General features: G+C 38.2%; 3 protein-coding genes across 7 annotated transcripts in view; 1 reads left to right on the top strand and 2 right to left on the bottom strand.

The window, feature by feature from the left end:
- Nucleotides 1–18,474, bottom strand: part of specc1 (sperm antigen with calponin homology and coiled-coil domains 1) — a 369,724-nt gene extending 351,250 nt beyond the window's left edge. For 2 of the 5 annotated variants that reach the window (XM_077231910.1, XM_077231913.1), the window contains exon 1: nt 18,403–18,469. The gene's annotated coding sequence lies outside the window, so the exon portion shown is untranslated. Of the gene's footprint in view, nt 1–18,394 lie in introns of all 5 variants that reach the window. The other 3 variants (XR_013204182.1, XR_013204183.1, XM_077231912.1) reach the window with 3 other exon arrangements.
- Nucleotides 18,475–19,653: 1,179 nt separating this feature from the next.
- timm22 (translocase of inner mitochondrial membrane 22 homolog (yeast)) lies at nt 19,654–22,732 on the top strand. Its single transcript, XM_077231927.1, has 4 exons — nt 19,654–20,114; nt 20,426–20,622; nt 22,130–22,202; nt 22,297–22,732. The coding sequence occupies exons 1-4, from the start codon at nt 19,856–19,858 to the stop codon at nt 22,371–22,373; spliced, it is 606 nt and encodes a 201-aa protein (XP_077088042.1). The 5' UTR covers nt 19,654–19,855; the 3' UTR covers nt 22,374–22,732.
- A 124-nt stretch (nt 22,733–22,856) lies between these two features.
- tlcd3a (TLC domain containing 3A) overlaps nt 22,857–27,797 on the bottom strand; it is a 43,066-nt gene continuing 38,125 nt past the window's right edge. Inside the window, exon 5 of the mRNA XM_077231925.1 lies at nt 22,857–27,790. Coding sequence (XP_077088040.1) covers nt 27,470–27,790 — 321 coding nt within the window. The 3' untranslated portion in view covers nt 22,857–27,469. The remainder of the gene's footprint in view (nt 27,791–27,797) is intronic.

Genomic DNA, 27,797 nt, shown 5'->3' with positions numbered 1-27,797 from the left:
TAGTGCCACCAAAAGGTCCAAATTGGAGTCAGACAGGCGTCGGAGTAAGACGAGAGTCAACCTCGGGAAGGCATTCAACAAATGGAGAGATCTCCGGTCTGCTCTTGGTCTCAAACGGGATCCTCAGTTGGCTTTTTTCTTGATAAAACGGTAAGATATAGCCCAGTCTCTAATGTTTGATACGGCCAATCTATGTACGTTATGACAACAAATGACGATGCGTAAAATGTGTAATGCTTTAGCGTAAGCTAGATACATGTACAATCAGAATTGGTTTTACTACCATTGTTAGTGAACAGTTTCATAAACTAGGAATTGTGTTCGGAAGAATAGTACATCATGAAACATAAAACATATCCAATAAAAGATGCTAACTATGTTTTTGTGTATGGCCTACCAGTAACGTTAGTCTTGTGTCCATTGCTAATATGCTAAGGTGTTCATGTTATTGACCAACAAGGAAGAACGCCGTTGCATTGGCTATATTGTATTTTTCGGTAAAAATAGTAAATTGTTCCCGTGAATGTGGTACATTTTGTATGTAGTATATATGAGGTATGTGGGGGCAACAATGTATTATACTCTATGTAAAACAATACCTTTCTTCAGAGGCTAACTTTACTGGGTCTGGACCTGGTTTCGCTCTGATTTAATCCTATTTTAGATATTACTCTGATGTAATAATCATTATTACCTGTAATAAATTGAGTAAATTATGGTAAATGGTAAATGGACTGCATTTATATAGCGCTTTCACAGACCGAATGGCCACCAAAGCGCTTTACATAGTTGCCTCACATTCACCCATTCATACACACATTCATACACCGACGGCGGTGTCAGCCATGCAAGGCGCCACCCAGCTCGTCGGGAGCAGTTGGGGTTAGGTGTCTTGCTCATGGACACCTCGACACTTGGTCAGGTGGAACCGGGGATTGAACCACCAACCTTTCGGTTTGTAGATAACCTACATGAACCACTGAGCCACTGCCGCCCCGAGAAATTATAACAGAAAAAGGATGTATTGTTATTGGAATATTCTACTTAGCAGATCAATAACAGGCTGAAACCTGTTTGGCTTTTATGAAAACGTCATGGTGACATTTGATTGTTTATTACCTTGAGACATCTGAGTGAACGTTGTTGACCAACCGTGTATGGTATGATTATTATTTTGAGCTTTTGCGAAGTAATCAATTATATTGTTCATGAACGTGTTTTCATAACAATACAATCATAGGTGAATACAGTAAACACATAAACAAAGTTTTCTACTACCCCCGTTTTCCCCTCACACATAAGAGTAATTTACTCAAATGTCTTTCCTTCCATATATTTGAAATGACTTGCAGCTTTATAACTTTATTACCTCTGAAGACATTTTGGCTGTACACCAAAGATCTGTGCGGCAGATGCTCCTTTAGTTATGAACAGCTCGTGCTCGCGCATGCGTGCGTGTGGTCCATGAGCGTGCACAACTCTGGTTGCAGTTTCGCTTGTCGCCACAGGGGGCGTAGTTTTGCAAAAACTCAGAGACTTGCGTTTTGCACCTTTAAAACCATGTAGCCTTTTTATAAAAAGTAAAAAACCTCACTAACAAGTGATCAATGTACTGAGTGTCATTTTACCATGTAAATGCCACAAAGCATAAAAAATATAATTACATAGTAGGGCTGGACGATATGGCCAAATTTTATATCACGATATATTTCTTAAAGACCAACATGCAGGTTGGACCCCCCTATATAGCATAGTGTATGTTGATGATAGAACAACTAGATTTTCTTAACTGGAGTAATATATATTTAGCCATTAACGATATTTTGATATAAATTGGGATAAAATAACTTCCGCGTCTGTAAAGCACTAACCGGAAGTGACGATCGGCGAGGGAGTCTGGTCAAGTTCAAGCTCAGATTACAATGTGTGCGAATGAAGAAACCGAGTTCTCCGATGTGGACGAACATGATTATGATGGCTCACAGGCCTATAATTATGAGCCCCCTAGGCGAGATAGTAGTCAGGGGGAGATCAGGGGGAGGAACAATGGGCAGAGGAGAGAAGTAGAGTTGTGGTGTAAAGAAAACCAGTGGCGAATAGGGCAAGTGACTTGGTGAGTTGATGTAAGTTAGCACCGTGGCTAACGCTGGTTCATCTACTGTATGGCTAGTAACTTGGTGTTTTGCAATAAATCTGCTTTAGCAAACATACGTTCGACCTTGTTCTTGATTAAACATCCATTTAGATTGTCTTGATTTAAGCCAGCAACGTTTTGTCTTCTCATAACCTGGAATTTGTGCAACTAGCACAAACACAATAATTTACCATTATGGCTTCTCTAAAACTCGATCTAAAACTTTCTGTCTCTCAATACTGCTCTAAATACACCAACACCCAACAATGAGAAAGCTGACCGCAAGCTCTTTTATTTACCTCGGCCTACGTCATATGACGCGTTGCTAAAGCGGGAAAGGCGTATTCCTGAACCTAGTACATTTTCATCAAAATCTCAATATCAAATGAGATTTCATTAGTAATTTCTACATATGTGTTTTTAAAATACCTCTGCAGACAATTTAAAGTATTAATTCAGAAATAAATTCAACCTGCATGTTGCTCTTTAAGTTCAGTCGATACGATATAATTCCGACATCGATATGAACAATTTAAAAGCCTCATAAAAACTGCCAAGAACGCCCACAACAGATGTCTGTACCTACAATCTTCTGAAAAATAAATTGGCCAAGTCTATGAAACCTGCTGGAGTCTTTTGGTACTGCACCATAACAAATTACATGAACCATTGAAATAACCCATCATAACAATAATATTCTCTTCTCAATACCTGCTACAAGACTATGGAAGCATATGGGTAGCAATATTCAATTTGAAATGTAATATGCAAAATGACAAAGCAATATGTAAAATGACAATGCATTTCTGTTTTTAAATTTACATTTGCCATTACATTTATGCAACGTTTGGTGCAAAATTAAAATTAAAATTCAATTATATAATTACATTTGCCATTTCATACACTAGTTTCAATATGTAAATTGAATGCATATTTCAACGCTTTATAAGTTGCAAAATTAAAATTAAAGTGTATTACAGAAATGATTAGATATGTTTAAAATGTTCAAGCAAAAACTATTTCAAAAGGATCATTTAAATGTATTTTTTCTTATTTGCATTTTCAATTAACATTCAATGTGCAAATTGAAAATGCATTCCGAGCCGATCACGCCCCCTCCGCCCTGTCAATCACTGCGTGAAGTTCACACAAAAAAATCTTGTTTGTTTATGCCAGTTAAAGTATTGTTTTTGCTGCTTCTATCGGGTGGAACTGCTTCAGATAGTGGAACAGATTTGATGTGTTCCCGTTGCTAGTCGGCACCACCCTCCGGCACATTTTGCAGCACACTGAAACCTGAAGTTTATCAGATCTCAGATAGCCGAACCACTTCCATACCAATTAGTCTTTCCTCTCTTATCAACTATTTCGTCTGCTTTCTCCTCACTTGTGGAAGTTCGTTCAGTCACATTTGTATTGCGGTCAGGGGCGCTCATTTTGTAGCTAAAACTTGCCGCGTTGGAGAACAGCTGATCTGAGCACTGGCTGCGTGTCTGTGGTGTACGTCATCACGAAAGTAGCCAATTGTGTTCTGCTCTTTCTGACTGCTGTGCGCCTAACATCAGTCAGGGACAAATGCTGTTTGTTATTGAAATATCGAAAATGTGTTTAAAAATCATATCACCGTTATTGGAAAAAAATATCGCGATATATCTTGATATTGAATTATTGTCTAGCCCTATTACATAGAATAAGTAACAAGTAATAAGATCCTGGTTGATGAGTGATTATCTTCCAGTGGGTTTTCATCTGTGTGCTTTTTATTCTATAGCACACGGTAAATCAAGACCTGTCAATCTGAGCAATCAATCAATCCAATCCAAGCACGCTCTAGCCAAGCAGTTTCGTTTTACATGTGCAAATAGCAGCTTTTAAAAGCACACTGAAGTGCCTTGGAAAGCGCAGCTTTGTATGATGCGTTGATGTAATTTCCACTGAAACAGGAAGTTAAGGCGGGACATATTGAATGGCCCCTCCCCCTTTTCAAATAGCCAATAGCGTTTAGGTTACCTCACAGACTGAAAGTCATACTTGACAGGACCATGGAAGCGAATCCAAGCGCTGATGATACGTTGGATTCAATAGTAGGTGTGAATAAATTATAGCCATTTCATTCTTAACCAATGTACAGTTGAAAATGGAATAAAGCTTGAGCGTTTAAGCAACCGAACACATATCTTCAACCGATATTGCTCCTGACATGTCAGTGGTCGCTTTGGCCAGGTGTCATTTAGGGAGCGGGACACTTTAGATTCTAGAGAGCATTTGACTGGACAGAAGATGTGATGAGAACCTGAAGTCCGCAGTGATGTCATAAAAATCTGTGATCCATTTTAGCGGTTTTGAAGTTTTGTGACGATCACGATTTTGTGGGGTCATGAGAACGAGACAAAATTTTAATGTCAAAATATGACAATATTGGTGAGTAATGACAAAACTATCGGTGCGTCCGAAATCGCGTAATGTCTGAGTAGGTAGTACATTTAAATTTGAACTTACTTTTCACGACTGTTAAAAAGTATTTTTCTATATAGTGTGAATGTGTGTAGTATGAATGTAATCCGGATATACTACATCTGCCATGTTTTCATTATGATGTGACCTAAGGCCTTAAAGGGTCATGAAACCCTAAACCAAATTTTCTGAGATTTTAACAGAGGTATGTGTGTTGAACACCATTGAAGACAATGTTAGCATCTGTTAGTTTTAATAGTAGGGTGAAAATGGTTAAATTTTAATTTTTCCCCGCTATTTTCGTCTTCCGGGTTTAAAATCTTCATCGCAGGCTGTGACGTGGCAGAGCACAGTGTAGTGCGTTGATGACTCATCTGTCTCTCATAGTTATTAATGAGACACTGTCTCTTAATTATTCATGACACCACGTGGATCTTTCCACAGACATGTCAAACTGTGATATCGCGTAGTAAAGGAGAGAGACAATCATGGGACGCAAAATTTTCGTGGTGCAAAAGTCAAAGTGGGTTGAATATATTTCCCGCGATGCTGCCAGGGCTAGACTCTGGCTCCGGGCGGTTGGTTGGCCATCAACCACGGACACTTCTAATAGTGTGCCGCAAACTTTTTACCCGAGAGAGCTTCGAGATCTGGAGAATGGTGGACTTTGGCCTTGTCGATGACCAATGCAAGTTACGTCTTGCGAGTAATGCAGTACCAAGTCCTGAGGACTTTTCTATCCCTTCAGAGGCTATGTGTGTGTCTAAAATATAACCCTGGTCATTTTACTTGCCTTTTGTTAAATAAGCGGTCGTTATGAATATTTTAGATATTTCGATAATATATCAATTGTATGCTTAATGCGGGAGACTTGTGAATGTGTAGTGTTGACGTGCGGGCCGGGCGACACCGTGTGGTGCCTGTGTGTGTGTGTGTGTGTGTGTACGTGCTTGCGTGCAGGCAGGCGAGCCTGCGAAATGATTCGGGGTCAGAGAGAGAAGCGGTAGGACGTGTGTTTGGACAAACTACTGAAAACTCTGAAATTATTGTTCATTATTGATCGTACATTGTACAGAGGTCAAAATTATTGTTCAAATACGATAATTATCGTACATCTGGCAAAAGTGCTGGCTGATGACAGTTTCCCCTCTCCCCTGCCGTGTCACACCCACTCCCTCCCTTCTTCTCACAGCCATCCAAGCCCATTTAAGTTGCATTTTTCAAAAAGATTGTGAGCTAGACTTGAGCTGAAAGAGGGGGGTTTCATGACCCTTTAATTTCGTTTTTTAAACTGGGGGGGAATTCCCCTCTTACATGGGTCACATGGGGAGATTTAAAGATTCTGGTAGGGAGAATAACTTTTGATGCATTGGTCTAATTTAATCATCTTCATTTATTAATTTCTTCAGAATTGTATGTATGACCTGTGTATTTCCAGTTCTCAAAACAGTTAATAACAAAACACACCATGCTCTTCTTCAAACTGACATTAAAATCTCGGTTTAAACTATATATAATCGTCTCTCAATTTCAGCGTCATTTATGTGTTTCAGTTCAATTTCAGTCACTTTTTTTTCCATAATGTGACTTATTCTAAGTCTTTCCTCTGTCTCCTCCTCTTCATTTCTTTCCATTTGATGATGGCTCTGTTGAAGTCAAACTGCTCAATGGAAGGTCCAAGCTCTGAAATTACCATAAGATTTGTGAGACTTATTATTCAGTGAATTTCTGAATTTAGTTTTGATCCTGTTTTGTGTGCTGAATCCATGTTCACACGACACACTCACAATTGGTATGCCCATGACTGTCTGAATGAGTTTCTCCATTTCAGTGAAAACATGACTATGTTCACAGTCTCTGCAAACTGCTGAAAGGCCAATGAAGTATATGAATCACAGGAGACTATGACTTGCTTCAGCATTGTGAAATCCTGATGAGCTTCCTGCATTTTCACATTGGATGAGAAGTGTTTCAGCAGATTGTCTAATTTCTCTAAACCATAGAGACTGAAATTCTCTGAAGACTGTTTAGCAGCGGTGGCCTTCTTTGGCTCCAAAATGGTGAACCATGAAAGAAGACTGATTTTGTCAGCAGGGAATCTTCTGCAGATTTCATCAATCAAGGATCCAACATACCTGCTCTTCATGTTATTAAAAGCTCCTTTAAATTTGTTTCCCTCAAGACAGCTGAAGAATTCTTGTTCTGCTGGACCAGGATGGGCTATTAATTGTCTCAGTGCTTCTTTGGTACCCTGGGTCATTGGTTGGACTGTGGAAAAGTCCAAGTCTTCCCTTTGAAAATGCTTAGAAAGAAGAAAGAAGAAGGACTATATGTGTAAGCACATCTATCATCATGTGACACAGGGCCACAAAGCTGAACTGCCGAACAGCAATGAATAACCCTTTGGCTTTTTATGATTACGGTGACCTGTACAGTGTACCAATTCAGAATTGTATTTTTGAACAACTCCTTTACGGCATCCTGTCATAGCAGCACCATCTGTACAAACTGCCACAAGTTTTCTTCCATCTAAATTCTTCTCTATTAACAGTTGTTTCACATCCTCAACAATGGTATCTGTTTTCCATCCACAATTGCAGAGTTTCTGAACAATTTTGTTTGAATTTTGTTCTTTTCTATGTACCTAACCTATGCAATCAGTCGTTAGCCTGGTGTATTTCTGACAATGCTTTGTATATTGACAATATATTCGAATATTAATTATTAATATTTTGACCATTAAATGCCGTGGCGCTAGAGCTGGGCTTAAGCCCCAAATGTTTTAAGCAAAGCCCCAAATATTTTGTTACCTTGTCTTTCTAATAGAGCAAAACAATTAATCAGAAAAACAAATGTGAATAAGACTACAGCTGCCGCGATCAACTTACCCAATCATGAAAAGTGCATAGGCCGTTACAGTTTTATTTATATTTTACCTCTGTATTAAAGGTAATTGCAATGTGCTTTTGCAGCGTTGAGCATTGTAGCCAATCACAGACATGTCTGTTGAACGCATTGGCCAATCAGATGCGTTTAAATGAGTTCCTGTGCTGAAGATGTGTTCTGCGCGAGCTCACCGTCACCGAGTTCTACACTTTTCACAAACCTGTCATTATTATTGGCAATAAACTTAAGATGCAAATAAGAGATTCTCGACAATGTATATGATATTCTTGATGCTGCTCTGATGCACTCCATTACGCACAGCTCTGTTTGTTTTCATGATGACTAAAAGTTCAGCGGTCTAACGTTAGCTCATCAAAGTCAAAATGATTAAAGAAGCCGGGGCTTACCGTTCACAGAAGGATGTTAACATTGAACGAATACCTGGTCAAATGTAAGTAGCGCCACACGTTGCTTTTCAAATTGCCCTGAGTGTAGATTTCGAACCCCTCGTCAGGAGTTGTTGTTGTAGGAGTTGGCGCGGCCATTGTTTTTATATGGGCAATTCCATGCAAAGGTCATCTTTACCATGAAAAAATAAAGTTTTAACCAAAAGAACAAAACCCTTTTTAAGTTGTTCATTTAGGTCTGTAATATACTGTATTAATGTGCTTTAACAAAAATTTTAAGAAAATTGCCCCGTTTATCCACCAGATATGAGGTGAGCAACAATACTTAAATTACATTTTCAACCAGCCATATTTCATGCTTTCAAAAAAAGGTATCAAAGACCCCCCTTTTTAAACTTTATTTTAACAGTAAGCATTTTGCAGAAAGATGGAGGCATGCCTGAGAAATACATATACTAATTTGGTCATAACAGCACTGCCTGTTGAATTTATAAGGCCTATAATAAAGAGGTCTTACCGCTTCAGTGCACTGTCACGTCCATAACGTTTTAAAGGTTTAGTTTATTTAATATGACAGTTATAAATGCAAATAACTTGAAACTTTATTTACAAAGCTAAATTATGTTTATGTTTATTAGGATAGACAATTCATCTCACTACTTTGCTCTGAACAACCATAATAATGCGTTACGGATGTGACCGTTACGGACGCTTCATATTAAATCATGCATATGACTATTGTGATCTGTTTCAAGACAGAAATGATTTTATATATAAACTTGTGCGCGTCTCATAACAGAAACTCAACGTAGGCTATGCCTCTCAGAAATATAGCCTATCTATAGAAAGATTGCAAGATCAAAACGAAAAGAAGTGGGCAACTCTCTGATTGTGTAATCTGTATGTGCTTTTTCCACCACCACGTCCCTTTAGAGGCTCGGTACGATCACGCTGACAAAATAATAATAGGCTAATAATATTGCGTGTCAATTATTTTGTCAAATCATATTTATACGAAATAAAATGTGATGATTTTGACTCGCGACTGTGCATTAATTTCCATAAACTGGCCGAAAACCGTGCGGTCATTTAGACACAAAAAGCGTAGGCGTTACATGATTGCTAGTGACTCACATCTATGGACAATAATGTCCATCGGTTCACCTGACTGTGGAGGAAACCTGTGATTTGAACTCCTATATGACAAACATTAATTGTTAATGTATTTTAATTTTGACTGTCTTCCGTAATAGTCTCTGCTTTAATGTTCCGTCTATGTGTTTATAGTAGCCTATTCACGTCCTAGTTGAGAGGCGTCCTGCAATTGCGCGAGGAACTTGATTGGTTTAGGCGCGAAACAGGCGCCCTCTAATTCGCTGGCGCTTCCTGTCATTCAAGCTCAGGTTTTGACAGCTCGAAGATAGCGTTATCTTAAAGCTAAACGCCTACCACAACGACAGATGGATAAAATGGTAAGATTACTGTATACTAAAAACCGCACACAATCAGGGAAAATAAATTGAATAAAAATCTAGTTATATTAATTAGAGCCCGACCGATATGGATTTTTGGGGGCCGATGCCGATACCGATATTAGGGAGTAAAAAAGCCCGATACCGATATATCGGCCGATATTATTTATGTGTATATTATAATACAGTAGCAATATTATTTATGTGTATTATAGTACAGTATACCAGTCAAAAGTTTGGACACTTTCCTATTGGTGTGTACAAACTTTTGATGGGTACTTTACACAGTAGCTATAAACAGAATAAATATATTTTATAAACACGTTTTGCAATGATCACTCAAATGTGGTAATCAAACACTTGTGTGACACAGATATGTAATGGAGGCAGGGGGAATGATAGAATGAGAATTATACAGCTGAGCTGTAACCAAACTAGTTTGCATTGCATGTTATATTATATTATATTATATTCTAAATACTGTTGCATAATCTTCACTAACGACGACTTTGTCTTTTAATTTAGTCATAACTTGTATCAATAAATATATAAAAAGTGTCACTGACAAAACCTTATTATCTTCTATTTTTACTCTTAATTCCTCTAATCTCTACCAGTGGAGGAAGAACTCAGATCTTTTTACTAAAGTAAACTGAATAATATCATAATGAAAACGTTTTTAATTACATATGTACAGTACTTTTATACTATTTTAAATAATTAGTAAGCAAAATGTACTAAACGTGAAACTAGGCTACTCTTAATGCAAAATGGCCCTATATAGTGTTATAATTATATACATTTTTGGAATATTGCTTGATGTTGTAACGTAGCGTTATCAGGCAGAATGAGCTTTAACACGGTGTCTACACCGGACGCGGCCGTTACTGCTCGCGTCGCAACAGCTGTTTACCCTAGACAAAGCAGAATCAGTTTACTGTCGGAGATCGCTCGCGCCACGCATTTTAATCAATGTTTCATCAACCAATTGCCTTAATAAATAAGAAGAAGGCCTAAATATAGCAGACAATATAATCAGGACTTCTCAGCTGCGCGCTTGCAATAGTCACAAGCTCACACAATACGTGACAGAGGCTTGTAGCAGAGAAATCAATTCTGTGAATTACACTGCGCAAATCACAAGTAGGCTACTACCCACCGGATGAAGAAGGGTTGCCTCTCAGTCTCCACAAGCTACATAAAATATTCATTTTATTTTATTTTATTTCATTTTTCGTGTTTGCATTTATGAGGAAAAAACAATGTTACAGACGCGACAGTTCAGCACTACGGACGTGAGCGCTCTGAAAGCGGCACTAATGCTTTGAAACTTTCACATAGACATCAAACAGAAAGCACAAAACCTTTCGTTTCAAAGTGAATTTCGTTTTGTATTAATTGTATCTTAATTTTAATCAATGTTTCATCAGCCATTTGCCTGGATTTAATTTATAAGAAGTAAATTTAGCAGACGATAGATAATCTCGACACGGAGGCGCCTGCGGGTGAACTGGAGCTCGTCTCATGAACCGAAACTCAGCGTATAGACCTGAGAATTGAAATATATCTATATTGAAATGTCTAATGTCTCTTTTAAACAGAACAATTCAAAACGAAAGACAGACAGACTCATGTAATCGTATGAAATGTGCATTTCTCTCTGGCGCGCGCTCACTGAAGATCGCGAGTCAGCATCGTCAACTTCATCTTTGGCTGACACTGACTGAAAACACTTGTTTATTAATAAACAATTAAAATGTCTCCTTGCTATATTTGTTGTATTCATAATCATTATTTTGGCCAGTTCTTGTGACAGCTTTTAGGTGCTTTATTGGCAGCGCCACCCTTACATGAATCACCGTACCCGCATTTTTTAAAATATTCATTTATCGGCCATTATAAATGCCGATACCGATAGTTAGGAAAATGCCTAAAATCGGCCGATAATATCGGCCCGCCGATATATCGGTCGGGCTCTAATATTAATGTCATATCAAATAGCCTTGTCACCTCAGAGTCATCACCTCAGATAAGATACCATGACAATATAACTTTATAGCAGGCTATATATGTGTGTGTGTGTGTGTGTGTGTGTGTGTGTGTGTGTGTGTGTGTGTGTGTGTGTGTGTGTGTGTGTGTGTGTGTGTGTGTGTGTGTGTGTGTGTGTGTGTGTGTAGGCTACACACATACATATTCACACATACATATACATACATATACATCTGTTTGATCAAACAGATTCTATGTATTTCAGACGCGTCACATCCATAACAGGGTTTTTGTCACGTCCATAACGTTGGTTTTTCCTCATAATACACATCATAACAATATATATATATATAAAGCGTCCAACCCAGATAGATAGAAAATATGTGGAAATGATCAAAAGTGTACCTATGTACCCGACTCGATGCCATAAGCACACGATGCAATATTTTCGACAAGATAATTGCTGCCAAGACCGGTAACACGGTAAATCTACACTTAAAAGCGCACAGAATACACTCGAGAGTAGAAAGTTTATCCGCCTTCGACTACAAGAACTGGAGCGCGTCACATATAAACCAAAACTCAGTGTATAGGATACTTGCCTCACAGACATGAGAAATAGTTCTATATATGTGACCCGTCACTAGGGATGCTCATTTCGGTTATTTTTCCCGACCGACAACCGCCGCTCGTAAATCGATTATTAACCGTTAACTGATAAGATTATAACGTTAATATTGAATTGGCATTAAATAAAAATAAAATGCGTATCTGTGACCCGTTAAAAATAAAAACAATTGTATTTATTTATCAAAGGGTTTATTTTAATGTGCAAAGTGCAATCAGCAGCATAAAGAACAGATCAACCACAGAACCTGGATTCAGATCAAATTTTGTGACAACAGAGGAAAAACAGAATAAAATAATACAAAAAAAAACCATGAAATATGCCTACACTTAATATATATATTTTTACACTTAGATAATTAACAAATTAACATGACAAAAAGAAAACAGTGAATCCGTTTGAACGAAACGGATTAAAAGCCGGCATTTTTTTCCGTTAGACTAAGAGTTTTCGTTAAATAAAAATAGCAGCCCTACCTCAATCCACACCGTGTCTAATTTTTATTTAAAAAAAGCAACATGTCAACGTGATTTGGGGTTAGTCTGGAGCGCAGCCTGTTGACGGTTAGACCCGCGGCAGAAAACACCCTCTCCGATGGCACAGATGTCCCGGGAATACACAGGTAACGTCTCGCTAGAGTGGCCAGCTTCGGGAAGCGCCTTTCATTTGCTTTCCACCAGTCAAGAGGATTAATATCCAGAGATGGAGGATTGTCTCTCATGTAGATGAAATGGTCCCACACCGTGCTTCTTTTCGATCGCTTCATTTTGCTTGCTCGGTAAAAAAATGTCTGCAGGCACGTGTGTGGTTGCGCGTGTCAATGCGCCCCGTGAGTTAATACATAGTTTTAACTATATAGTAAAACCTACATAGTTTTGTTTTTTAAACCATGCAGCAAAAAAAAAAAAAAAAAAAAAAAGCTTAAAAAAACGTTTTAAACCGTTTAACTGATAGTATTAATCGGTCAAAATTTTTACTATCGGTTAACGGTTAAACGGTCAAAATGAGCATCCCTACCCGTCACAGAAACCAGGGACACAAGTCGGCAGCACAACTTTCGAGCAAAATGAGAAAGAAGAGTTTTTTTTCAAAATTGGTGATTTTCAATTTTTTGGAGAATCTGTTAATTGAAATCACGAAGAAGCCTCTCCATGTTTGAGATAGCAGTATTGGTATATTTAAAAGCTTACATTTTGAGGTTGAAATCGGCTTGTTTTCGGAGATTCTAGCATGCAGTAGGGGCGTGGCGTGTCATTGTCTGTGTGTATTTCCATACTGAATAACCCGGCGCTTTTGCCCCCGCCCTCCAAGTCAACCACATGGCTACTTATTATGCTGTGCTCTGGCCAGCTCTCTCTGATATCAAAATTCAATGAAGATGGATGCCGCAAAGATTGTCGCAGACGAGATGAACCGTCTGGCAGTTACACCGAAAATGTTTTCGCCGCACTTCGTGGGCTCGGGAAACTGAACCGGAGGTATGGGCGCAGCGCGCTCGCCCTCAGTGCTTCAATACGGCGGCTCGGCTCGCTGACAGCGGTGGCTGGCTGTTTCATATGTGACGGAGAATCGAAATAGAGGATGCAGTTAAGACCTTTGCTGCTGCGATGAAGGCCTGCCGTGCGTGTTTCTGAAATGTAAGTTAAGCTTCATTTGCTCTTTAGTCGTTATTTAAGATGCTGAACCTGCTGATGATATAATGTGCTTGCGGACATTTCATTTGTGTGTGTATACGCACATAAGAAAGTGGTGTAAAGAGATTTGCAACAGTAATTTGAGGAGGTGAAATGTGATTATTTGGAAAATTGCAGAAATGACTGCTTAAAGAAAAATGCCAGCAGGCATTTGCCTCCTACATAAACTTTAATATTGTTGACATTTTGGGCACACGAGCGTTGCGTACTATTTGCGCTATAGATATGTAGGCCTATGGCTTATTGGTCTTTGTTTGTTGTTGTTGGTTTTGCGTTATATGTATATGGCATATTGGTCTTTGTGTGTTGTTGCTGGTTTTGCGTTATACTGTATGTATATGGCATATTGGCCTTTGTGTGTTGTTGCTGGTTTTGCGTTATATGCAGGCTATATGGCATATTGGTCTTTGTGTGTTGTTGCTGGTTTTGCGTTATATGTATATGGCATATTGGTCTTTATGTGTTGTTGCTGGTTTCGCGTTTATTGCAGGCTATATGGCATTATTGGTCTTTGTGTGTTGTTGCTGGTACGTTGCAAATAGAGGGGCAGCACAATTGTTTTTCGCCTAGTGCGGCAGAAGTGCACTCATTCGAAGTGTAAAAAAAGCTGTAAAGCACATGGAGGAGCTTTACAGGGGGTATGGCTTATCTAAATGAGATGTAAATGAGCCCTATTGTCACCCCCAGCAGCAGAGACAGGTGAGAACTGCACAATCTTTAGCTCGTTTTCTCCTCTTTGAGCTTTTTTAAGTGCCTACTTTAAAATGGCCACAACTTCTCCAAATATTATCAGATTTCCACATGTTACACATCGTTGGAAAGCTTGGATATTACACTCTCAGAATCTATGAATAACTCAAAATGCCCCAGAACCGACTTGTGTCCCTAGTTTCCGTGACTGGTCACATATGTTCAAAATATGTCAACTTTTAAACGAAACAATTAGAAATAAATAGTTTGAATACCTAATCCATATAGGCGCGCGCGTGTTCACTACTGCAGGGATGGCGAGTCAGCATCGCAAATTCGCAATAATCATCTTTGCAGCCAACACGTTTAGTAAACACTTATTCATTAATAAACAAATAAAATATCTCCTTGCTATCGTTTCCCGACATATCCATAATCATTAGGCTACTTTTGCCAGTGCTTTGCGCAAGCTTCATGTGTGCTGAGCGCGAGGCATATATCCCGCACCCCAGTAGCCTATATTTAATTCAATTCACATTTATTTGTATAGCATTTTTCACAATACATATCGTTTCAAAGGAGCTTTACAGAAAATGCATGTGTCTAAATTAGAATTTAGAGTGATCTGTTATCAGGGGTGACTGTGTGTAATGCATTTCAATTAATTTTCATTCAGGTTCATTGTTAAACAATGCATTAAGTTAAGGCAGAAACAATGAGCTCATTGAAGTAAAGAATACATGTTGTTAAATGATTAGGAAACATAGAAAACTTTAGCATTGGTGCTTTTTTACAGACTCAAAATATGAGTGTAAAAAAAGTCAACAAACTGAAAAAATAAAAGTTTTTTTTTTTAGGTAATGTTATATTGATAAAATTGGTATTGAAAAAAAGTATCGTTCAGGAACCGGTATCGAAGTCAAGGTATCGGTACCGGTATCGAAAATTGTGTTACGATACCCAGCCCTACTGTAGGCTACTCTATGTATGCACGCAGTGCAACTCTCTCAGAGAGTGCGCGAGTAGCTTACTGGATAGTTTAAAACCGCTTGAATGTTTAAACTGATAAGAATTAAGAAGACTTGAAAATTATAAACTTTAGTTACGATGCACTGATGGCCCGTTTGTGCAAGAGACCATTCAGTCATGTCCCGACTCCTAAACGCGCGCGAGAGAAGACGCGCGTCGGCAGCCCCGCTGAACACTCAAGCTGTTTGTGAAATTGCTAAATCGTCATCGGAGGCTGACAGGCTGCTCTCGCGCTCAGACAGGTGTTGTTGTTGTGCGTGCTAGGTAATGTAAATGCGCCATACGTAATTGCGTCATTATATCATTGATATCGCGATATGACACTTTTTTATCATGTAAAAATGTATACCGGTATTATCGTGGACGGTATGATATGGCACACCCCTACTGTGCGTTCCAAGTGCACGTGTGATGCTGATGTTGCCCGATGTTAATCATGCAGCACCCGAGTGCATTTGACCGGCAAAAAAATCAGAATATATCAAACTGACCGGCCGGTTGTCGGTCATGGCCGATCCCGTGAAAATCGGCCGATTCTGATCACCAGCCGATCAATCGGTGCATCTCTAGTAAATACCTTTTCAAATGACTTAATGTTATGGTGTGTGTTGGCCCATTTGAATTGATACAACCTGTTCTAAAAAAAATTGTGTGGTTTACAAAAATCTACTTATGTTTCACGAAGTTACAAAGCAGAACATGGCGCAAAAGCGTCATCTGTTAGCATGCGCGTTGGCCGTGAATTTTATGGTTTTATGCCATCCAATTGCGATCGGTTTGTGAGAAATCGCCAAATTTAGTGACTACCGTGCAAAGTCATAGAATGTGATTATCGGCTAATACCAATCAGTGGTCGTTCGATCGGAGCATTCTTATTTCCAGAGGCCAAAGACTATAGTGACTTTCTTTCATCTGTAAATGTTTGTTTTGGTAAGAGAAACAAGGATGATGTGACCAAGAAACTGGGCTGTATAATGTCAATGCTTTCCTAAATTATCAAAGATAGGCCTAATACTTCATTGTTTTTTATATACTTCAAGTACCAGTCAAGGTCTATATGACTAGCCTATTCAAAACACCTCAATTACACATGGATTAAAGGTTTAAAAATGGCTTAACTGCTGGTATTGCTCACAAAAACACTCTAGTATGCATTATAAAAAGCAAAAGACATTTCAACATAATTTGAGACAGCAGGGGTTTTATTCTGATTAGACTGCTGCAGTATAGACTCGTAGAGATGCAGAGTGCTCTATCTAGGGCAGTGTGTTCTAGAGAGCTTAGCTGTCTATGCCAGAGACACACTTGCTATTTCCTTCGATGGTTTACCCGTAAAAAAATTGAGGCTGTAATTACCTACAAATAGCTATACACTTGGTGATTTAGGGAAGTTTTACTTAGGCTGTTTTTAGCTTTATTTTGGTGTGTTGAACGGTGAAGTATATAAGCTTTCGAATGAAAATTTCCGTTGGGAAACACTGGAGGACTGACTACCCCCAGGACTGATTGACCTGATTGGCTTTAAGATGCAATAGAAGTCTAAACATTTCCTCTGGAGAGGGCATTTGTAGTTCAGTTTAATTCTAAGGTTGTATGCAAAGCTGTAGTTATGAAAGCTGGTTCACTCTGACGCACATGGTCTTTTATATTGTTACGGCTACATTTTGCATTATAAGTTCTGATATACTAAAAGAAATAGCTGCGCTCTAAATGGGTAAAATATCATTTTGCTTATAAGTTTGCACTATAACTTCCAACCATAAGGAACAAAACTAATCAATATGGCTAGAAAGTTAAATAACCAACAGTATTCATTTACGCCAAGATGCACACGTGACACCATGATAAACCAGGTGCTTTACAATTTCTTAATGATGACTTTCAGTCTCCTTAATGTTTACAACTGCTCTGTTAATGAGAATATTACAATAAAAAGCAGCTTTGTGGTCATATCATAACGTGTTTAAGCACTTAATATGCCTTTGGGGATCTATTAAAATTCAAACAGCAACTTCTCACAGACTCCCACATAAAAACAAGAAAGTTTGCCACAGCTGCACAATATAGGCTACGCTAACTAAGAACAAATGGTGAGAAGACTAGATGTGCTTCAAAACACAATTAACTATAGGCTACTATAATCCTATAAATTCTAAACCCTAAATTATCTGTTCCCATTTCCGACCATTTTATATAACGTTATTTTGTACAAGACATTACTCACATCGGACAACATCGACAAACTGCATGTTTTACATTTCACAAGTAGGCCTATACCACAAAAAGTCTAAAGTTTGAGTTAACAATTCGCGAGACAATTTTTTGAAATTGGGAAAATTACAGACATTGACTCACACACAAATATATACAAACCGACAGACAAACAGACAAATAGACAGATAGATATTTCATTGATATTCATTTGGCAATGCATTCTTAACACTATCTGAACAATCTTAACACTAACAACACTAACACTAACAACTTAACTATTCAGTTCACTTAACATGCAGAATCGTCAAAAAAACGCTTTCAAATAATTTAAATATGACATGTCAAATCCATATGCAATGCATCTCCTTATGCAAATCCAATGCATCTCCGTAGTGACTGGAGCCTAAGTTAATGTCTCTAGTTCCCACAGCTCTCATGGTAGAACTACTGCAGTATCTCAACACTGAATGTGTCGCTATCCAGAGAAGACATCAAGCAGAAATAATATAAAACAAAGGGAATATATTGTGAGCTTTGAATCGCTATCCTTATCATACTAAAGAGCCGATGAGAAAGCCCAACAGCCAGACAGCGATCACCGTTTAAAACAGCAGCTCAGCTCATTCACTCTCGCGCGCAATACGAAAACACGAACATCCGTTGATAAAAGTGCGGGTAAGTACAGTGTTTTCCCCAAAGACGACAATAAATGATATATTGAAGTGATAAAATAAATTAAACGGAATCACTGCAATGACAATATAATCTCCTAGACAAAAAAAATGATAAATATTCACCTACTCACCTGTTCCCTGACGCCGAGGAGCGCCGCTGGTCGCTGCTACTAACTGACTAAAGATGCTCAATTGCCAGAACCAACTTGGCCGCAAGGTGGAGCGCGCGACAATTGGTGCAGTGAACGAGGGGCACGCTGGGTATTGTAGTTGGCGTAGTTATATATAAACTATATATAATTGTATCTGCATTTCATATTTATTTATGTTTGATTTCAAGCCTCTTTGTTTATTCAAGAGATAGGGAAATAATAATATTGTTCAAAGTATATTTAGTAAACAATGTAGACGTAGTTTTAAGAAAAGTAAATCATTTTAGGACTCAGAAGACACAAAAAGTTTGTATTATATCCACAGTATTCCTGCGCCCCATGACGCTTTGCTTGAATTATGGGTGTAACTTCCGTTTAGCTGTAAACAATCAGTGAAAGACTAGCTTTGGACGCAATCATATATTTTTAAACCGTGTACGATGACATTACATTATTCTACTTACCCTTCAACCATTGAACATTAAAAGGATATTTAAAAGTGTACAAGCATAAACAAGGTACTTTCAACAGACCATGAATAATCTATGAAAAAGTATCTTTCCACAGCAAAATCGGTGGTAATCTGTATATTATGTAACATACGTTGCCTTAATAATAATAATAATAAAAATTTACTTCAGCATTGCGTGATACTATTTTAAAGTGATTTCAGTCATTTTGACAGATAATAAATTGTATTTACCTGTGAAACCAAACCTGGAAAGAGACGTGAGGATTTGGGGAGTATTCCAGTGAATTGGTATACATCGTAAATTAAATCGGGAGAACAGACCACAAATGTGCAGTATATGTTGACCTTTATCATACTATTACAGCGAAATTCAAAAGTAAAAAAGAAAATAATCATGAGGAAAAGAATGAGCTCTGAACTAGATATTCTTATTAAAACCTGTCACGTTAAAATACCAAGTGTTACGTTATTCTCATGTTATTCTTAGATAAAACATGAAAGAAAACTGATAGCTCATTAAGTCAAACTGACGGATAAGCTTTATTTGTGGGGCAATCTTATGATTTGAAATGATTCGTTTCAGTCTTTTTGAATGGGAGTTCCCCAAACCGGAAGTGCCACCCATAATTCAAAACGCAGTAAGCTCGTCAGGAATAAGGTGGATAAAACCATAGACATCGTCTCTATATGATATCTATGGATAAAACATTCTGAACGTCTCAGTCAGGGCCAATGCAAAGGTCACCACCCTTTCTGTCGAATCTGCAAAATCATTATTATTATTAGAAATGACTATGTAAATGTTGCGTTCGGAACACACGTATTATTTTGAGTATATACGGGACTTTTAAAATAATCAAGCTGTGTAATTTAGGCTATTTTGTCGTTTTTCGAATGAATATTGACGAATGTGCTCTTGTTTAACGTTCTCGTAACGTGACTGAAACATGCTTTTTTAACATGGCGGCGCCCGCAGAGAGCACTGATGCATCACTCTCAGTTACTACAGGTCAACCGGCAACTGTTTTATCTCCGGAAAATGTTCCACTACAGTATAGTCTTCTTTTGGATCACCTTATTGGTGACAAAAGACAGATTAAAGTCTTGAACCCTACCGTTATGGGTGCTTTACCGAGTCCTCGGAAAACAGAGGAGGAGAAGATGATCGAGAGGGGAATGGAGAGCTGCGCGTTTAAATCACTCATTGCATGTGTCGGAGGTATGTCATTGATAGACATTTAACACGTTTTACGCTGGTTGCATAGTTAACTGATCAAATAAATGTGTTGTCATGTTTGACAGTTCAACAATTTATCAATGAACACAGTATGGTCAAATATTGACCATACGTGGTATGCAGTATTAATACTAAAATACTTGAGTAATGCAAAGCCATATTGCAATATTTGAGTTTCTCAATATGTTAATAATTCATATGTGGATGGTAATTCAAATGTAAGGGGTCTTGTGATCTCAATATCAATATTCAGATAAGAATCAACTCTAAATCAACATTTCTCTCTATTTTAGGGTTTGTTTTGGGAGGAGCTTTTGGTGTCTTCACAGCCGGAATTGACTCTAATGTTGGTCTTGATCCCAAAGACCCCTTAAGGACCCCCACAGCAAGGGAGGTGCTGAGAGACATGGGGCAGAGAGGAATGTCATATGCTAAAAACTTTGCCATTGTGGGTGCAATGTTTTCATGCACGGAGTGTCTCATAGAATCAGTAAGTATCATTGTCTTATGTCTGTCCGACTTCATTCCATTGTGTCATCTCCTTTTTCTCTAATCCAATAAACTCTAGTCTCACGTAACCAGACCTTCAGACTGATAGCAGAAAGTTTGGACTCTCATTGCAGCTTTTATTTGCTAAGAACCGCCCAAGTGGCTGTCTGAACGACATGTAAAAGCAGCCAATCACAGTTTATTTTTAGCGTCATGTTTAGGGGTGTGAAAATGTAGTAGATTTCCATACAATAACAGACTGCCCTGCAGCCATAGATCATTCATTCATTCAAGAATGTTGTGCAAACATCTGTTTGCAGCATATCCTTCCTCTTTTCAATGCCAACAAGCAGTTCGGGAGAACCGAACACCTGACTGAATCAGCCAGCTATGATGTCAGCGTCTGTTCTTTCATGTTTACCCCACATATACTGCTGATATCCCCTTCTCAGTTACATGATCTTTCATAATCAATGTGAGAGGGCACACAACTAATAAAATTAATCACTTGGGAATCATTCCAAGTGCTGGCAAAGGGTCGGCCCTGCTTGGAAAATAACATTATTCCAATACCCAGTCGGTAAACAGGTTAAAATATCTATTTTTCGTTTCGACTAGTGCCTCAAGCTAAACCCTTGGACATCTTTTAAAAAGTCTATGCCGTGAACTTAACATTTTTAAAAATCCAGTTCATGCTGATAAGCTCTTATTTTCACTGCTTTCTTCCATGATGGGGTTTGGTGTAACAACAGCTTCGTTTCCAGACGGCCGTTAAAGAACACAACACAAACGTCATTTGGAAATCATGTAAAATTCAACCAATCAGATGACAATTTCAAAACTTCCAAAGTGTTTACCATTTTGTATGCCTTATGCATCAGATGTTCAGCCAATGGTCCGTGGGCATGACGTCTGAGGTTGAGACTAAATAAACACATATTTTCACATGGTGACAACTTTTAAGTCCCAGGAAGAATTTTCTAATAGATTACTGCTGAATGAAACATTTTTTTGCATGTGAAATAGCACACATTTGCATTATATTTGTAAATGAAAAATGTAAGTTTTACATGAAATTTTTTTTTTATGCATGCAAAATAAATCTGTCAAATTCACTGTCTAAAAACAACCAGTTATTTAGTGTTTCACTTCCCAAAATGCATTGCATATACAAAGTTCCACTTTCGATCACGGTGTCATTTCAAAGGCTGCGTCCTCCGGAGGTTGCATTTGTCTGCCACATATGTAACAAAAGATTACTTATTTTAGAACAGTATTACCATTATAAAATCGACCATATTTGATATACTGATGTAGACTGTATGAAATACTATAACAAAATGGACTCATAAATTGCTTGTTTCTAAATATTGCTCAGTTTAATATGGATTAATGGCGCCACCAAGTGGTTCTGTATTTGAGTGGTCTTTCTACTCATCCATTCCTTTTAGGATGTTTTCTGTAGTGATCTTTTGTGTGTAAAGAATGGATTTCTTTCTCTCTTCTAGCATCGTGGGAAATCTGACTGGAAAAATGCTGTATACAGTGGATGTGTTACAGGTGGTGCCATTGGGTTCAGAGGTAATTTTTGAACTTGGGTTTAAAGAATAGAAAGGATTTAGATGTGTGGTAATTAATGTGGACTATATAAATAAGCTGTTCCTCTCTTTACTAGCTGGTCTTAAAGCTGGAGTTCTGGGCTGTGGAGGTTTTGCTGCTTTCTCTGCTGCCATTGAATACTATCTCAGATGAACATCAGCTTCAGGACTGTTACCATGTACTGTTGTGTATTCCTCACATCATATTGGAAGACATTATCACAGGGGGGACATTGTGCAATCTTCCTCTCTGCCACCAATCAAGAGGTGTTCCATCCCTCCAGAAGAGATTGGGTTGCCTGAATGGACCAATAGGACAACAGACTCGAGCAGAATTTTCGTACAATCTTGACATTTCTGTCTCAGGCCATCTGATGATCTGAAAACCTCCTAGGATATTATTTGTACATAATTGTATTGGAAATGTCATGCTTTGTGCTGGTTGATCCTCTTGAGCGAAGCAAGATAAAATGTATAGTGTTACACATTAAAAATAAAAAGTGGCATCAAGAATTTATTGAAGTTGATAGTGTAATAGGTCATAAATTCTTTTGATTTTTTTCACTTGTTGCCCGTGTTATGTTGTATATCAGTGAAATGTTAACACACGGCTTCTTAGTAAACAAAGGCAGCTCAGTTTAAAAGAATTCACCAAATCAGATTTATTTTCTCCAAAGTGGTGTTTGGATTTACAAGTTTCAAGAAAATAAGCTCAATCAAGTGTTTATATTAGTTTCACTCTGTATCCCCTTTCTAAAAGGAGAGTTCTTAAAATGTCATCCTACAAACAAACAGAAAACTATATATTTATATGACATCTGATATAATATACGTGTGAAAATCAAAATGTGATCAAAAATTAAGAGGCAGGGAGTGCTAAAGGTTGTGCATTAGGAAAACACAATGAAATCATGCTTTGAGGTCAAGCTGACATAGCAAGGAAATGAGTTTTCCTCAGCAGGAAACAGATAATGCAAACATGCTTTCTGGCTACTTCCCAGTTCTCTGAAAAGTTTCCTTTCCCACTGGCCTCTAAACAAGAGTTAATAATGCTGAATTGAGTTTGGAGATGCAACCCATGTAAAAATCAAAACCGAGTAGATGTGTAACATGGATTTAAACCGGCCTAAGATTGTGCCAATACATTGTCCAATCATGTCTGTTTCATGAGAAATGGAAGCAGTTCAGAAAACTGGGTAACATTATAGACCTTTAGAGTTTAGATTTTCTTTAAATCAACTCTAAGAGTGCAAATATAAAGACAACACGGCAAGCAAACAGAACCTCACTTAAAACAATTTTAAGACTTAGCATGTTTTAAGGACAAAGTTAGCTGTAACAATTTATTAAAAGAAAAAAACTCAAACCTACTAGCATAAAGGGATAAAGTGTACAGTACACTGTACACTGATGATGCTGAGATTTTTCTTATTTTTGTGTAATGTACTAATGAACATAAAACAAAAGTGTGAGAAGAGACGGTCACAACCTAAAACACCACCTGCCCAGGGCTGCTGTGCACTGAGCTTGTCAATATCACACACACAACTATAATACAAGGCACTGTATTTTACGATATTCCAGACATCACATAATTTGGGGGTAAAACAAAACTTTTATAGATATTTTAATATAGCTCAATTTTCTATCCTCAAAATTTTATGCATATATTTGCCTTCATTCCTCTGTGACATCCATTTACAAGAAACTATAAAGCTCCAAACAAAGCACCCATCAAACCAGCAAGAGTCCAGTCTAATGCTGATATGTATTAAAAATCAGAGCAGCTGATAACATTCCTGAACATCTACACCTCTTATTTCTCAACGTCTGTCCTTCTCACAAAACCTGTTTAAAGCATACCCGGATCATATATTTCAGAAAATGTTTGTCCAATTCATGACCATTAAGCCTCTTTATTTTATTTTATGGCAATTAAACATGATAATTTCTCACACTATCTTTATGTGGACTTTGGAAGAAAAAAAAAGGGGGGGCTTAATGTTCATTTTAATTTTATTTATTGGTTATTTCCTGCCTTTGGGGGTGAAATATGATCTGGACAAGTTTTCATCAGATTCGCCCAGTTTGTAACTTACAGTAAAACAACATAAACTTAGCCAAATATTCCAGTAAGAGAAATTCCAGTCTTTTTGCCTGAGCTATCAGCCAGTCCTGTGTGGATGTTGAGCAAGGTAAAGGAAATGATGTGGAGTCTCAGACAGTTTAGCTACATGTCACTTGTCTATAAAAAGTGCCTATGAATCTTTGGTCTACCAAACCCAAAAAGTGTTGGAAAAGATATTTTCAATTATAAATGTGTCTTATGTAAATCCTTTTTAATCACAGTCTCATCTTTCATCTCTAAATAATAATTGAGAAATGATAACGTCTTATTCAAACCCTGAGCTAAAAGAGGAGGCCTTGAAGACACTATAATTCTATTATTATTATTAAAAAAAAAATTAAGAAAAGATTATCAGCATCATACACTGCACAATGATTTAAAGGTTAAGTGTGGCATTAATAAGCCTGTTGGACAGTACATGTAGTGTTTTATGGTTATGTTCCATGCATTTCAGAACTCTGGATGTAAACCTGTTCATATATTCTAGGCTTACACTACACAGCCAAAAGTGTGTGGACATCCCTTTTATAATTAACAATAGACCCCTTGATTCAAGTTAAAACAAATCTACGCCATACAATGACATTTAACAATTGTGTGCATCCAACTGTGTTAAACGGTTTGGGAAGAATGTAAGATGTTATAGCAGCAAAGGAATGACAAACTCCTAATTAATGCCCATTGATTTGATTTTAAATGCTCGTTGGGTGTCCACATGCTTTCGGCCATGTAGTGTATATATTACATTATTGGTATGTCTTACAAAACACAGTCTATTCTGAAAATGAAAGGGTGAAAAATTAGAAAATTTGAGAAATTAATGTTGGTTTTAGAAAAATGTACTGTAACAGACTACACTCCAACTGAGAAAAGCATTGACATGTATACTACTGAAAAAAACCCGAAAATATCAGAAACATAACATGCATTATGATTAATATGGCCAACTCAACTGCCAGATGCATCCTACCTAAGCAAAACTAAAGAAAGCATAGTGTTGCCATAGACAAGAAGCAGCAGCTTGAAAGACTGCATAGTTAGTTTTGAAAAGTACTAAAGCTTTAGAAATGGAGAGCAAAACATGCATTCTCTCTCAGTCTAGTAGACCCCGTTCAACCTCCTAAAGAATGAGCTGGGAGCTTAAACACACTGTTATATAAGTCTTCTTTCTGTCTGTCGCACACAAACACACTTGCTAAAGGCAACCTTTAGGTCCAGTTTGTCTTAGAAACACACTAAACAAGAGTGCACGGGTACATACTGAGCAACATTTTAATCTGACAGTTCTGCACTTCTGAAAATGCTTAATGGAATCTAGAACTGTTAGTTGCATTCATACGCCACCCAGCATTCACTAAATGTATTATGAAAGATGCTGCAGGTTATGTTAAAAGCCCTGAAACAAAGGCTTCTGAGTTCCTTGCTACACTTACACAAGCTCTCATGTGCCACAGATTATCCCTAAAAATGATCCTAAGCAACAGAAAATCACCCATTTATACTGCACTATTCAAAAATATAGAAATAAATACAATTGTTTATCTACAACTCAAACTGTAGGCTCAGTTAATAGAAAGATTCATAGAAAATTCATGTGCCAGGTCAAGAGCATTTCACACATTACACTCACAAACACAACACTATTACGAGTTCCCACATCTTTTGACCAGCAAATTTCAGACTTTTTCCACAATTACTGGATATCATTTTCTAGAAATTATCTAGTAGACATAGAAATCATAAAAAGTGATTTATAGCCAAAAAGATATTTCTCCAAAGAGCCGAGCATAACAAAAAAAACAATAATTACTGAAATTTAGAATTTTAAACATTACCAATGGCTGTCCCACACATGAAAATAATAAACATCCTCTTCCTAAGACCGTAAGAGCCAAGTATTGTGCCCTTTGGATATACAAAGATCAGTTTTCAGAGTAGGTGGCTTGCAACTTTTCTATTCTTGCCCATGTGTTCACATGAGCTACCCAATTACCCACAATCCCTTGCTTTGAAGCCCCCTGTGTTATTGCTTTGACTACTGCCTGGAGATGCCTTTGGGCATAATGTGGCCTAAAAGATACACCAAGCGTTATGTGCTGACTCTTTGTACCCTGCAAAGACCCCATCCCCCTATAGACTTGAGTTCTGTGTATCCCATTTAAACCAGGGATGGGCAACTTTGTTCCTGGAGGGCAACTGTCCTGCTGAGTTTATCTCCAGCCCTAATGAAACACCCCCAAGCAAGCTAATCAATGTCTTACAGATTACAAAAAAGTTTTTTAATCAGGGTTGGAGATAAACTCTGCAGGACAGTGTCCCTCCAGGACCGAAGTTGCCCATCCCTGATTTAAACAAAGACCAACTCTCTACTGCCCCCATGTGGATAGGAGGACTTGGGATTCTCAAAAGGCCCGCAGAAGCGAAGCAGAATTCATTAGCAGCCTCCAGAGCTTGTGTGGGGCGGTGTGTGTTAGAGGAGTGTAAACAGTCACAGCAGGGCAGTGTGTGTCTGCAAACACATTCTCAGAACTCTAATGAGCTGTAAACAAGAACAGCAGCACTGCAGCCATGGAAATGCTTACCATGTGATCGGAGCTTTGCGCCGAGTGGAAAGTGATGTCAAAAGTTGTTCGGATGTGACCTGAAATACTGTGGGTCTAATCTGATGAATTTATTATACTGATGGCTGTGCCACTCACATAATATTGTCCCTCCTTTAAACCAGTGTATTTTTGTACTCTAAGCACACAGGGGCAGAATTTCATATATGGGACAAAAACAAAAAAGTAACAATTCCGATTACATTTAAAGAGATCAGTCCAAACTGAAACAGATATTTCAATCAGAGAAGGAAGAGAGGGTCTTGGCCCTCGATAACTGACCTAAAATATATTCCCTGGAGGTCACTGCAGTAAATCCAGTGGAGCGGGCATTGTAACGGTCAAACATGTAAATGTGAGTGTGTGTGTGGAATGGAGTAAAGCAGAGAAGAGTAAAATGAAGAGAAGCAATAAGGGTATGTCTAACATGAAGTCTTGGTTGTATTGTAACAGTAGTAGATGCAGTGCCGTAGCCTTGAGCTGTGACGTTGGTTGATCGTTTGTTTTAGATAAAGACCTTCACTAATCAGCCTTGGAGATATCTGAGAGAGGCTCAGGCGAGGACAGTGGAGAGACCTGGTTCTGAGCATCCCGCTGACGCTTGTAGAGTCGGAAGCCTTTACGGCAGAGAAGGACGAACCAGTAGACCTGCGGCGACAGGATGCAGAGGTTACCCAGGTTGGCGGAGAGTGGCAGATGGAAGGGAACACTGTAGAGGGGAATGCCGTAGTGGGAGCCGTAGGCCCAGTACATGTAGGGGAAGAGTGCGATGCGGAACAAGAAGAAACTCAGCAACACCATGCCGCCATTAACCTTGTGCAGCCAGCATTCCTGCAACCCCAGCTACAGG

Source organism: Siphateles boraxobius, unplaced genomic scaffold, assembly GCF_051911475.1.
Source record: "Siphateles boraxobius isolate OS27281-9 unplaced genomic scaffold, OSU_SipBor_1 16, whole genome shotgun sequence".
In the NCBI taxonomy this organism is placed as follows: Eukaryota; Metazoa; Chordata; class Actinopteri; order Cypriniformes; family Leuciscidae; genus Siphateles; species Siphateles boraxobius.
The sequence above is the reverse complement of the archived record's forward strand: the minus strand, read 5'-3'. Positions and strand labels throughout refer to the sequence as shown.

Coding starts and splice junctions, on each gene's coding strand:
- timm22 (XM_077231927.1), top strand. CDS start 19,856: ATGGCGGCGCCCGCAGAGAGCACTGATGCATCACTCTCAGTTACTACA. Junction 20,623..22,129: donor CGGAGTGTCTCATAGAATCA/GTAAGTATCATT, acceptor TCTCTCTTCTAG/CATCGTGGGAAATCTGACTG. Junction 22,203..22,296: donor TGGTGCCATTGGGTTCAGAG/GTAATTTTTGAA, acceptor TCTCTTTACTAG/CTGGTCTTAAAGCTGGAGTT.